The sequence below is a fragment of the Lepisosteus oculatus genome, chromosome 11, assembly GCF_040954835.1.
Source record: "Lepisosteus oculatus isolate fLepOcu1 chromosome 11, fLepOcu1.hap2, whole genome shotgun sequence".
NCBI classification, from domain to species: domain Eukaryota; kingdom Metazoa; phylum Chordata; class Actinopteri; order Semionotiformes; family Lepisosteidae; genus Lepisosteus; species Lepisosteus oculatus.
In genome coordinates, this window is record NC_090706.1 from 35700784 (window position 1) to 35714981 (window position 14198).

General features: G+C 36.4%; 1 protein-coding gene across 3 annotated transcripts in view; it reads right to left on the reverse strand.

Moving 5' to 3' along the window:
• cplx2b (complexin 2b) overlaps window positions 1–14198 on the reverse strand; it is a 68666-nt gene that overhangs the window by 25949 nt on the left and 28519 nt on the right. For all 3 annotated transcript variants that reach the window (XM_015349991.2, XM_015349990.2, XM_015349992.2), the window contains exon 2: window positions 10162–10286. In XM_015349991.2, the coding sequence (XP_015205477.1) occupies window positions 10162–10192 (31 nt within the window). In that variant the 5' untranslated portion in view covers window positions 10193–10286. The remainder of the gene's footprint in view (window positions 1–10161; window positions 10287–14198) is intronic.

Consider the following 14198-nt stretch of genomic DNA (forward strand, 5'->3'; position numbering starts at 1 on the left):
AGTAAATACCATAAAGGGCTGATTCTTATCATGAGCCAACAAAAATTACTTTGTCCTTTTAGAGTCCTCTAAACTGTTAGAGACAGAGGGATAAAAAATGGCAGACATTGTGCTGCCTTATTCAGCTTTAATCAGAGCTGAGTCCCATGCCATAAGAAATAACATACTTGAAATCCAACTTTACAATCTATAGCTCTATAACCTTTTCATTGCCCTTCTAAACTGTGTTCACCCGTATTAGTCCTACAGTATTTTGTCACAGTGTAAAGCTACCTAACAGCTAAGTAAGTACAGTAAATGAGAAAGTGATTCAGTCATTGAATCCATTCTAGCAATTTAATGCCCTAGGTATCTTAATACTCTTGAATTCTACTACGATGACAGGCCACCCTTTTCATGTAGAATAATCTGGAAGAGATGCTACAGTACATGGGGAGAGAATGGGAGGTACTTCAGAGACAGCAGGAAACAAGTTGAACAGTTGCACAATGTTGGTGCGACTCATAATTTAATAGGAGGGGCAGAGAACCAGGTTCTTTCAGTTCTTGAGCCTGTTATTGTGCTATAATCCCCTGGAGACACTGAAAAGCCCCAATTTTTCCCATGGTGAGAGGATGACCTTGTGGTGTGGAGGAATTCACTGGTACTTGCAGATGGTACTGTGTGGTTTTAGGGGGTGGAATATCTTGGCAGGAAACTGCACATGCCACACTCGGAGAAAACCTTCTACACTTGAAGTGATCAGCCTTAAAGTGGAGAAAATATGTATGTAGCACAAAGATAAGATAGTTGTGTCTTGCGAATTAAATAAAGCTGGACACAGATTCATGCACTGGACTGAGGTTCAAATCATAGGTTTAGAGTTGCAGCTGGAAAACTGAGGAAAATCATTTTTAAATTAGCTGCTCTGAAATCATTAAATTGGTTGAAATGTGAACCTTTCACAACCTAAAGCAACCAAAGTGCTGCGCGCAGTATCATACAAGATATTTCTTAAAGCAACTTTTAACATTGTACAATGAAACTATTTTTAATGAAATTATATGAAATTCTGGGAATTCTGAAAACTTTTAATAAACATTAAGAGAATCAGTCATCACAGGAAGTAACCGGCATAAGATGGTTGCAAGTTGTTGTGTACAACAGATCTTGTGACAGGATGGTCCAAGTGTGATGGTCATAACCAGAGTGTCACTACTGAGCTTTTACTTATTACCCTGGATGAACCCTGGCTGGTTCATCATGTCAGGAGAACATTCATGTCCTTTTGTAACAATGGCAGTGTTGAGATATGAGAATGTGACTGTTATACAGTAAGGAGGACATCCTAAAGTACTTACCATAAAGCCCACTGAACATTTGTAGGACAAGCTAGTAGAACATGCAGCATCTAGTGAACAGGCGCATGTGTATCAAAGTTCTACTAGACGAATGGCACAGAGTCCCACAAGACAGCATCTGCAACCTGGTTCAAGTACTGTATGTGTCGCAGATGCACAGCTTGTACTGCTTCCAACAGTGACCACAAATGTTACTATCTGGTAACTTGTACAATTGACCCCCTGCTGATCAATCCTGTTGATCACATGTGTTAATCAGCATAATGAATTTACTTGTGTCATGTCTGATTAATAAAATGTCAGTGCACCTGCTACAGTTTTTTGTAATTTTTCTGAAAACTGTGTGGAGTTTTTGCCTTTACAAATGATTTTCCTTTTGATCTTCAGTACATGAACTGTAACTTTTATGAAGGTTTTATGCTTGTAACAGAAAGAAGACTACATTCAAATAAAACATGACACAGTTCTAACTTTCAGCTATATTTAGGGATGCATTACTTTTACTGTATAGCCATGACTGAATTAAACATCATATGCTTATAATAAAGTAATGCATTGTAACAGCATCGTATGTTTAAAATAAATACTGTAATATTGTATCAAGCTGGTTTCAGAATCATGGAAGGTGAAAAAAAGTTAACATTTTGTTTTAAAATTGTAACTAAATTCTGCAGAATAGAGTTCATTTTCAGAATCACACAGTATTATTACTTTTCATTTTTGGATTTAATTATCTGATTAATAAAAGATAAATAGATAAAAAGATTATGCCTTATATGACAAAAAAATTGATTATGACACCTGAAGAAGGCTCCACAGCCTAAATGTTGTGCTCTCTTTCTTCTTTTTTTCAGCATGGAATTAACCTATTACTTGTTCCTTTGCAGCCTACACATGCTGACGCAGCTACCCACCCACAAAAAAATTGATTGATTGATATCAGACTGTATGGGTTAAAACATTAACAGATGTTACATATTCTAAAACAACATTCATAACACATACTGTGTAGAATAATATTGACATCCAGAGCCTATATGACATATGCCTGAGATAATAAAAAAAACATTAAATCACAATATTTTCTTATTATAGCTTTTTTTCAATCAGCATCACAATTTCATGATGAGAAACAAACAGACATATACAGTAAATATAAATTTGTTCTGCAGTCAGATGCTCCTGCAATCATGCCCCAGAGAGCATGCTGTGTGCTTGTACAGAACTCCGAAATGAACAGAGAATCTGAGTGGCAGAGTGCTGGGGAAGACAGATTAGCGCCCAGCTTGAGTCATGCTGCTTGCTAGTGGGACTCACACCCTCAGTGTAGAGAACCTTGGAGGGGAAGGTGGGGGGAAGGGTGTCTGAGCTCAAGGTCACAGTGCCCTCTGCAGAGAAGCTCTGCTGCTGTGCATCCTTGCGTTGAGCTGACAGTGATATAGACCGGCAATAGAAAAGGTAGCAAAGAAAAACACTCGTAGGGCGAAGACGTTTTTTTTGTATATCTGTTCTGCAATGTGTCTAGTTTGTATGCATCTCTACACTGCACATTTCCACTTAAAAATAACAGCATGGGAAATTTGAAATAGATTCAGTGAAAACCACTAAAGAAATTGTCTTAAAATGGTATAATCCCTTCTTCACCAATAACTTACATTTTCACCTAATTTCTTGGCACCATTTCACCTCCTGCTAACCTGTATCTTGTTAACACAATAGAGGATTTAGTTCCAAGCTTGAAATGCTTATTTGACTATAAATACTTCAGCAGGATCCACGTTTCATTCTGTCAGCAGAAGATCTGACTGTGACAAGCAGTAATTAGTAGTCCAAGCTCTCATTTCACACTTTCTAGTTGCTTATAGGCTTATTCAGCTTTAGAGCAGATTGAGTGGCATTCTTATGTCTCTTTAACTAGCATTGCACGCTTACAACCTGTACATCCAGCTTTGAGAAGATTAGGAAGAGCTCACCTACTGAAGCAGTCCTCTGGGGTGCAGTATAAATTTAGGAGCATTTTTAATAAATAAATAAACTTTAAACAGCGTGCACTGCTTAAGTGGCAAGATTAAATCTGTCCTGCTGTAAAAAACTAACAGAATTATTAGGGGTGTTACCCCAATGTCCTGACCAAATTTCCCATTGGCCTTTACTAATCCTGGCCTCCTAATACTCCCCATTTATGAATTGGCTTCATCAGTTTGTTCTCCTCCGCACTGATAACTGATGTATGGTGAGCGTACTGTCTGCACTATGACTGCCGTCACATTATCCAGGCAGGGCTACACATTACCTGTAAAGCACTTTAAGTGGAGTGTCCAGAAAAGCGCTATATAAGTGTAAGGAATTATTATTATTAATAAATGTAGCTATCTCAAATTTCATCTTTGAAAAATAAACAAATCACACAGTCACTCTTGGATAGAACCACTGCAGAGCACAAAAATACATCTATAATGGAGTTTTCTACTGTCAAAATAAGACAAGAAAATCTATAAACAGCTTTATCACTAAGATGCTGAGTACAAGTATTAAACGCTTTAAAAATTAACACATTTTTAAATTGCTGAGAAATATTCATATTGGGCAATAAACCTACACAATGTATAATCAAAGCTAGTGGCAACTGTTGCAACCTTCTTGTCATATCATAGGATTTAACGATCCATTTAGATATTTTCTCAGGTTTTCAGTGTGCTTTCTTAACTGAAGTGCCCGTTTCCATCTGTAATTCTCCATTAGCTCTACTAACCACTAACCAGCTCCAAATCTCAACTTTACGTTTAGTCAATTAGCACATTAATACAACGGCATCAAATGAGAGAATATTAAAAATAAGTGCTTAGATCAATTTGCCTTCATGCACTGAAAGTGGGAACAAATATTTAATAAATTGTGACTTACCACATTGCTCTGTGCATCAGTCTGGATTATTGGTGTATGTTATAGGCCCTTCTATACAACACATGCAATAGTGGAAACATTATCTTGAACTATGTCAGCTTTAACAATACTAAATGGAGTTTAGGAACAAGTAAAGGTTTATTTCGTGCTGGAAAGAGAAGAAAAGAAACGTTTCAGCTGTAGAGCCTTCTTCGGGTGTAAATGGAGTTTAGGTAATTTCTGGATAACCACACTCTTTTTGTCTCCCACAAGATGCTTGCTTTTGCTTATATCTATACTGTAAATCCTAGTTATATTTTCATACAGTATAAGTACAAACAAGGAATCCAATCACCCAAGGTGTTCAGGTTATTATTTTTTATTGTAGGGCTTGCATTTTAAAGGCCATCTGACACCCCATTAAAAATTCATACTGTTTGCTTTTCCCCAGGACAAACTGCAGGCTGCTTACTGTCTGCCATCTGGAAGAGAAGCACAGCTTCCTGTGTGATCCTATCCTAATGCAAAGCTCCTCCATTACCTGTCTTGTTTGCACTGCTTCTGTTCCCTTGTAAATCTGAAGGCATTGTTTCAATGTTCCATAGCAGTCTCTCTACCATTTTGAACAAAGCCGCAAAAAATAATGAAATGCTCATTCAGGCTCTGGCTGCTGGAGATTCTCTTGTACATTTTAGGCCTGACCTCAACATTTTAGGAATAACTGATTATAGTTACAGGTGCTTACGGTGCTAATATTTGTGAAAATAAAGCAAACTCACAACTGACTAAGCTCTGTTTTAAAGGATGTAGAAAGTGTATTTTAAGCCATGTTTTGTTGTGCTATTTTTGAGTCTTTTTTAACAGTGATTGCATCAAACAATAGATCTTTTTTAAAACCAAAACTACAAAACTATGGAGATCCTGTTTATTGAAGTTACCAATAACATCCTCTATATGTAAACTAAAAAAAAAAGTTTTTTTTTAGAATACTTAGGCTAATATACATCTGTCCAGTTCAATGAACTTTCACTTTTCACTTTTTTGTAATACAATATTTAATGATGACTAATACACACTGAACCTCCCTCTTTATAGTGAGAATAAACAAAACTACACTGTAAATGGCAACTTCTTAACAAAAGGGCTTCTCTTTGAAGTATGGATCATTTACTTTTTAATTTCAGTACTTTTTAATTTAGCAAAGCTATATTGTACTCGCCTTCATAATAGCAACCAGCACACTTAAAGAAATTTTTTTCAAAACTAAATGCACATGGAGAAAGAAAAAAACATTAAATCCTTTTTATACTTCATTCTAGCAGAGCACTGTCCCTACCCGTAAGGAAAATTAAAGTTTCACCAGAGTACTACAGCTCATTAGCATCTTTAATGTGTGCACTCAAACTACATTACTGAGGAGGCAATTCACCCAAAAGACTGGGTTTTGTTTTCAACAAGGCATCTTACATAACCATTAACAGGGAATGAACAGGGACAAAAAGAGTGTTTTTTTAAACAAGGTTACACAATCACATGCATGCAAAATGAGAAAAGAATAACTAAAGTGCCACCTTATTTTATGCACCAAATGTAAAATAATAGAAACTAACTCTCAAATGCCTTCATTTACTGTAAAAATATACTTATTTTCAGTCACTAAGCACAACAAAAACAATCATTTTGCATAATTTTGTTTCTCCCACAGAATCTTATGGTATCTTAGGATGTTATGTCCATAGTTGGAAGAGAAGGGATGAAAGAGTTAATAAACCTCTCCCATAAACAACTAACTCATTTATTGTATAATAAATCATACATACTGTGTCAGGATCCTTACCACGGTAGGACTAAAACACTCAAAGCCAAGCTCACTGAACCTCATTAGCTCAATAAACTAGGGTAACATGAAATTCACCCCACATTTAAATATCATATACACATTCTTTGCTACAGTTATATATTCTATTGGAAATTCTAGTGGAAGAAGAAAAGGGCATATTCACAATGACTTATTATAAAATAAGTGCATCATGTGACTGTCAAGCTTTGTCATTTAGTGTAACTAAATGCTCTACTTTCACCCAATTATTTCACATGGCATTACAAAGAAAAGTCACGGAGGAGCCTAGAGAAGTCTTGTTAGATTTTGAAATATCCTACAATCAATAGCTTTGTAAATATTTCCAAGAAACATGCAAACAGCAAGAATGCATCATTCTTAGTTAAATAAATAAACAATAGTGTCACTCAATCTTTAAAACAATATTCCCATGGATATTTGTGCACTGAGGCATACACAAGTAAAATGCAGCTTTTCATTTTGCGCTAATCACAATATGATCTCCCTCGCTCTCTGCATTATAGTGTTGAATTTGTATGCAGTGCAAGTAACAGTACAGCAGAACTGTATTCCACACAGAAACACTGCTGAGTGAACAAACAGCTTCTAATAAATATATTCTCCTGCAAAAGAACTGTGTAACCTGTGAAACAGAGCGTGATCTCAAGACATAGTGCCTGCTTTTTTAATTTTTTTTTCCTGCTCTTTCATATTAACTCAAGCTCTTACTAGGAGCAGTTAAAAAGACAACATTTAAACAAACAACTTGCAGCACAGCATACAGTACATTGGAGAATGCAGAGGAAACTAAAGAGCAATGGGAGCTCAGACCATTTAATTTTAATACACAGGACATGCATTGCAATTGCTGTGCCACTGAATAATTTGTACACCGCTATGCAAATAGAGGTGAACTGCTCTTATTTACTTGTTTGACTGTTGCAAAAAATGAAATGCACAGAAAGTTTGGGGAATATAAGCCTGTGAATAATTGATGGCGTTCATTTTTACAGCATGCTCCATTAAGTTGCAGGGAGCTCTGCAGTATATCAACAGAAATGTCAAAGCATGAAGCTCTAGTCAGCAAACAAAAACAACGCAAAAATGATCTGAAATCCAAAACAACAACAAAAAATAATTCAGAAACTGTATAATTTTCAGAGATATACTAACCATGGGCATCATTTCACTTTGGATAAGAGCTTTCACACTCCTCCAAGATCTCCATATTTCTGTATTTACAAATATTCTGTTTTACTGCTGAATCCAAAGGTGGCTAGAACCTCATCAACAACCACTGTTCTAAAAGAAGTTTCTAATGCAAAGAAACTACATGGAGCTGGGGCTCTGGGATTAATTCCAGACCTGAGGTCCTACTGTATCTGTGTGGAGTTTTTATGCTCTCCTTGTAGTTATATGGATTTCCCCTGGGTGTTCCAGTTTCAGGTTATTGGCTTGTGTGAGAACTAGCGCTGTGAGGGTTTGCATATTTGTGTCAGTATGTGTCCTGCAATGGACATGCGTCCCATCCAGGGTGTACCCTGTCTTGTACCTGTTGCTTGCCAGGAGGGCTTCTGTCCCTTCTCCGACCCTATACTGGATAAAGCAGTTATAAAATGGATGGATGAAAACATACTATAATATTTCCTGATGCCAATGGCACACTGTGAGGTTTTTTAAAAATCATAGCCAAGCAAACTTTAAAATGATATATTCCCCTTTCCCCTTACAGGATGGTAAGAAGAACTGCGTCTCTCAACTCAGCTACAATCCTTTCTCCACAGCAACAAGGAAAATTGGTTGAATGCTGTGCACACACCCCCATGGAAAAGGGTCTTAATTAGATGTACTGCTTCTGTTGTTCTCAGATTGATTCTAATCTCGCTCAATTAGCCATTTCTGTGCCTTTAAGGACAGCCACCCATTCAGTCTCTGCAGGTTTCCTTGTGCTGGTTATAACGTGATCAGATAGTCTCTTGAGTGCAAAGCTTCCTCCTATGAACTGAATATCCCCTCCCCCTTTTTTCTGTTGTCAGCTGCTTTAAAGCTGAGTGTCTGCACAGCTGGTAGAGATTTTCCATAGGAAAAAGCATTGCAATAACAAAATGATGCTGTCAAAACCACTATCACGCAGGTTTATACTGAGAGAACTGCAGAGATTCTTGCCATATATTAAGAGGTTTCACGGATTTAATCTTTAATCCAAAAAGATTCTGTGGTGCATTTTTTTCCTGTCTTTTGAATAGATTATCAGTTATTTATTTCATATTACCTCACTGCATAGAGCACAATTGATTGTGTGGGAGATGTTAAAGCTCAAACAAGAGGTACAATGTGTCTACTGCTTTCTTGATATTTATGCAGATGTCTTCAAACAACATGAGAATTGTTACATTGATTGAACGAACACTACAAATACCCAGAGAACAACCAGTTGTCTCAATAACATTCAAGCACAACACAAGCATACAGAAATGTGAGACCCAAAACACCTGTGTGCCCAGTCTTGAAGTCTAACGTTTGCTATAACACTAGATTTCAAGAACATCCCTACAGTAAAATCAATTTTCCATTACATCAGGACCCTAACTGCCTGAAGCGTTCTTCATTACAAATGTTATCTTTTAGTATAAAAATGGTCTGTATGGTTACCATAAGGATTATGAAAGCTTCTACCTTTTGTGTATTCTCACAATACAGCCTCATATATACAGTGGCTGGGGGGAATAAACCTGGCTTTTGTAAAAGTACTACTCAAGGACGCATTTGCAGGTGTAGTCTGTTTTACTTTATTTGGAACATCAATGCTGTTTTAAGAGAAGTTTAATCAATATTTTCATACTCAGTTTTTGCTATAACATTAGACCACAAGACAAAATACAAATGCTACTGAGTTGCAATAGAACAGCCTGACATTTAACTGAATATAGTTCATCAAGATATTATTTACTTAACTGTGATATGTCTGATCTATCTAAAGTAAAATTAAGATGGCAGTCAGTCAGTTTCCTTATACGCTTGCATCACCCACTTACAAATATAAATTCAAATGATTTTTCTTCGGTGTAACACATCACAAATACTGTTTTGGGCAAAAATTCATTTCATAATCACAGCAAAACAAAGCAAAAAAAAAAACAACCCATGATTTATCATTCATTGCTTTTAGTACGGATAGTGGGTGTACAAGGACTGTTCACCTCATGAGAATGAGGTTTAAATTAGCTTAAATTAGCTATTAGTATTCATAACTCTAATCTGGTCATTACGTATTTCTTTTGTTTGCTTACTGTCCCAAGTTGCCTTGAAATGTTTTGTATTTTGATGTATTTGGCACTATATAAAACTGAATTTGTTAACTTCTACTGATATGTGACATATATTGTCTATCTGTATATCAGAAATACAAAGACAGCAAATCCCGCAACGGGTGAGAATTTCCATTGAATTCTGACCCAGCAAAAAATGAGGCACAATAAACGGTTATCAGATTGCCACAGCAACCATAGAGAAGGGCATTTAATCCATTTGAGTTTGTCGGAAGAACTGATGGCGAGGACATAAATTCCTTTTATTACATGTAGTCACCCAGCTTATTAACTCAAATGCAAGAATGGATTTATAGCCTTGCCGACCTCAAGGTAAAGTGCCACTCAGCTTGGTTTAAATTATTCTAGACATGTGCACACACATGCATGAACATGTGTGTATAAATAATATATGTACAATACATACAGTATATGGGGTTTATCAATTAGTAATGTAAAATCAGTTATTCTCCATTTACTGGAATCGTTTTCTTGGAAAAGCCTGAATAACACTATTTTGAATTGGGCTAAGGTCACCTTGACGAGAGAATCTTGTCCCTGGTAATCTCACTGGGTCTCAGCTGGTTTCAATCTTCACTGTTGGGCAGGCCAGGGCTATATTCCAGTCCTCCCCCTATTACTGCAGTTCTGTCTGCAATGCATCATTCCTTCCTTGACAGGAAATCACCCAGAGCACTATTCTGTATTAAAGACTGCCATTTCAGGCTCAAACAGTTTTGAATAAGTACTTGGTACCATTAGAATTAAGATGCTTATCTCTTGTACTTACCACCTAAAGCTTGCTTCATCACAAAATCCATGGTGCTGCTTCAAGTGTTTTCAAACCCAATGAGAAATTTGCATGCAGCCGGCTCACTTTCAGGTGTTTATAGGTCTGTGTGAAAGATTTATCACCTAAGAGAAAGAGAAAAAAAAGAGGAATTACTAGACGTCTAGGACTTCATCTGACAAAGCAGACAGAAAACTGAGGACCTGTCAATTGAAGACCTTGCTAAATATCCCATCTGTCAGTGGGGGTGATCAGCAACTTCAGTCCATGTCAATACTTCATCATTAAAGGTGATTTTGCAGGACCTCGTTCCCGAACCCTGCTGAACACACATTTTTAAAACTGTCTGCTATTTTCAGCAGACACACTTGTCTCCTGAGACTCGCCTTTGATGGGAAAATACTATCCTGTGCCAGGCAGCTATTTCTAATTTGCTTTCCTTTGCATGAATTTTATTCCATCTGAAAATTATCAGTGAGTACTGAAACAAAGTCTTGTTTTATGTTTCATTCAAAATAGCAGATACAGTAGCACTAAAGTAGGAATTACTGAATACTGCCCTGGAGGAAGCACTATTTAGAAGCGTGAAAGAGAGCACTCAATGCCTTAAACCTTTCTGGTATTTTAAGGAAGCTTACTAAAGGGCATTCAGTTCACTGACTTTAGATAACATGGCATTTTTTTATACTGTTGCCTACGGCTGCGAAAGTCTGCTGCTGGACAAGACAGCCGATTTCCATTCCAAGTGAAAAGCTTGACCATTAACTCACTTTAACTTATAGGTTCATTAGATGTTTTTTTTCCAAGAGGCTATGGCAGCATTGTCTATTAACTTATGAGCTGTGCAACTGAGATCAGAACAGGGGTTTCCCATACAGCACCTAACCCGCACACCTGCTGGTTTTTGTTCCAAATGAACAGTAAAATAACTCAACTCTAAGACGCAATCATATGTTTAACCTGAAATATTTGCTTTCTGTTCCTGAAAGTATAGGAGGTAAAATCACCAAAAATTTGCAAAGGTTGTAAGAAACTGAATTAAAGATGCTTTCATTTAAGTGAATTCATTAAAACTGCAGATTTGTGGATCCCCAGGATGAGAATTGGGAACCCCTTCTTTAAGGGAATGCCAAGTAAATGCAACAAATAGATCAGAACAATCCAAAGCAATAGGCGACTTGTTTATTGACATGCTGTTGTCTACAGTGGTGCACTGCCAGATTTAAAAATAAGCAATCATATCGAACAACTTATGGAAAATAACACAAAATATGAATTTTAATGATGCAGAAAATTAGGGTTAAATGATCATTAAATCAAAACACATGAAGCAGTGCTAATGCTCACATTGTCTGATGAAGAAAATTTGAGAATTTTGTGATAATGATTTTAAAAAGGCAGAACAACAGACTAAGATACATAGTTCAGATTTTAATGGTCTGTATCTAGGCTATAGGATTATTCACCTCTAACTGAAATTCCCCAAGTGGCAACACACAACTGGCCATGGGCTGGCTCTGTTTTGTGAGTCTGAGTTAGTGTATTTTCCCTTTTCTGCACCCAAAGACATGCATTATTAGAGTTTCTACCACCCACAATTTAAGAATTATTTTTTTATGACAATGCTTTTAAAAGCCTTCTGAAAATTTAAACATACCACATCATATGCTCTGTTCGTAGCCATTACTGCTATTGTTTGTTCAATGTACAATAACAACTTATTTAAACAAGTCCCGATTTTTCTAAATCCATGTTGACTAACCTCTAGAATCCTACTGACACAGATAATCCCAGAATGTATGTCTAATTATTATTTCCACAACCCTTCACGTAATTAAAGGACATAATTAGTGTCTAATCATTTAACTTAGTTCCTCTTTTTATGGGTGGGCGCTAGATATTCTCGTCAATGAGCACTACCCTATCCTGATATTTACTTTTAGTGTGCACAATAAAGGACCATGCTTAGAACCCTTCTGGAAAAATATTTTTTTCTCCTCAGAAAACTGTGAGCACTTAACGAATGTCACATGTATTAGATGCATATAATGGCAAACAAACACATAACCATTCAAACACAGATGATCAAACACACATCAGAGCTTATGTAAGGTCTTCATGTGGACTTGTTAATACAGTATTTTGCATCATGAAGGCTTTGCCAATTGCTTCTTTAGAGTATGCGATGTCACCAATTTCTTTGTAAAGGACTTCAAAGCTTCTTCATTGTTCCTTGAAAATCTTTTAGTTATTCATGCCAACAAGCTACCTAATCCTAACTTGATTATGCTTCTATCCTCCCGTTTTCCACAGACTGTTTTCTAATATCCCTTCAGGACAGAATTTTCCACGGCATTTTGCATTTTTACCAAGACACTGCAACATTAAGGATTTCAGTGCCTTCTTGAACACCAGTTTATTTTTCTTTTTTCAAGGGATTAGACTCATATTGATCAAATATATTAGCATAGCATATAACATGTTCAACGGTCACTCATGGTCACAGATTTATGTCAATTAATAAATATAAATAAAAGGCTTTGTTACATCTTTTTACAATTTAAAAAAGTTAATTCTGTTCATCAGTCTGGTGAATTTTGTTACATACAGTATATGCATTTTTATAATGCTGGATAGACTGATAAATGGACTTTCCATTTTTCAAATATCTGTCCCATTATATTATCTGCTTTTCATTTCCACCAGCGAATATGCATACAATCTTTCTGTTATTATTAATCAGTTATAGGCCATTAACTATTCAGGAACATTATTGCTTCAGAAACTGAATATTGGTAATAGGCCTCATTTTGTCCAAGTAATTATGTGAAATACATTTATCCTAGTAAGAGATGTTCTTGTCTGGGTCACACTTAATGGCTTGTTAGTAAGACGAAAGGCAGATTCTGTCTACTGCATAATGCCGTAGACTTCACTTATTAGGTTAAAATACTGAGTAGAATTCTGTATTAGATTTGCATGTTATTTTTCAATAACTTTTTCATCATCTGAAGAGTGTTACGTATCCTCAAGACATGCCCAGTGTTTTTTAAACAGACATATACTGCACGGCTTTATAAGTATTTTATTTTTGTATTTAATTTTTTATTCAATCACATAAATCAATTGAGAACAAGCCTCATTTCCGATAACAACCTGTTAAACCTGTCAATTTATATGACAGAGGATTTTCTGAAGCAATTATGGTTAAGTAGATTGCTAAAGAGTACAACAGCAGTATCGTACCTAGGATTTGAACCAACCAGTCATCTGGAACTGGGATTTCTGTGCCCTACATGTTGCTACTCAACTATCATCTGAGCAAACTTTAGCAAGATTCATCACATCTTTTTCTCTCACAGTAATAAAACATTTGGTCTTTCTAATAAAATAGAAGCAGCTTCTTTTTCTAGTATTCAGTTTTGGATAGTTTTCAAATCAAAATGTAGTTATTTTCCAGTAATTACAACGGAATTGATTTTATTTGCACACAGAAGCCAGTATGGTACGCCTCCATCAGTTGTCCTGGTAGTGACTTTGTGCCATGAAAGAAGATGTCTACAGCTTCTTACCCTTCACATCCAGTGATCCTGCCTCTAAAGAAGACTCAACGTTCTTAATTCATCATACAATCTGAATAAAAGCTTAGCACAGCGTGACACTGCTTACTCAGAATGAGCGCGTAATGGTGATCAGACATCCCATAAGTCTAATTTCTGCCAGGGTGGGGTGATAGACTTTTGAAGGAGCACTTGGTGAAGGAATTGCTGTGTTCCCCGAGGCTGGTTGTATACTTGAAAATCCTGCTAAATATACTGTATAAAGGAATCTGCTGCATCTATCCAGACCGTACTGTACCAACAGATCTGTTCTTACATCAACAGAAAAAAAGGACAAAGCTGAGTTCTGATTTGAAACTTTAGTGAAACTTTACAAGCATTTTTCCCACCCAGAACAGACCTTCTAATACTACATACATTTTCTTTACAAGGCAATCATATCAAATATTTTATCACCAGACCCAAGGCCTATCACCA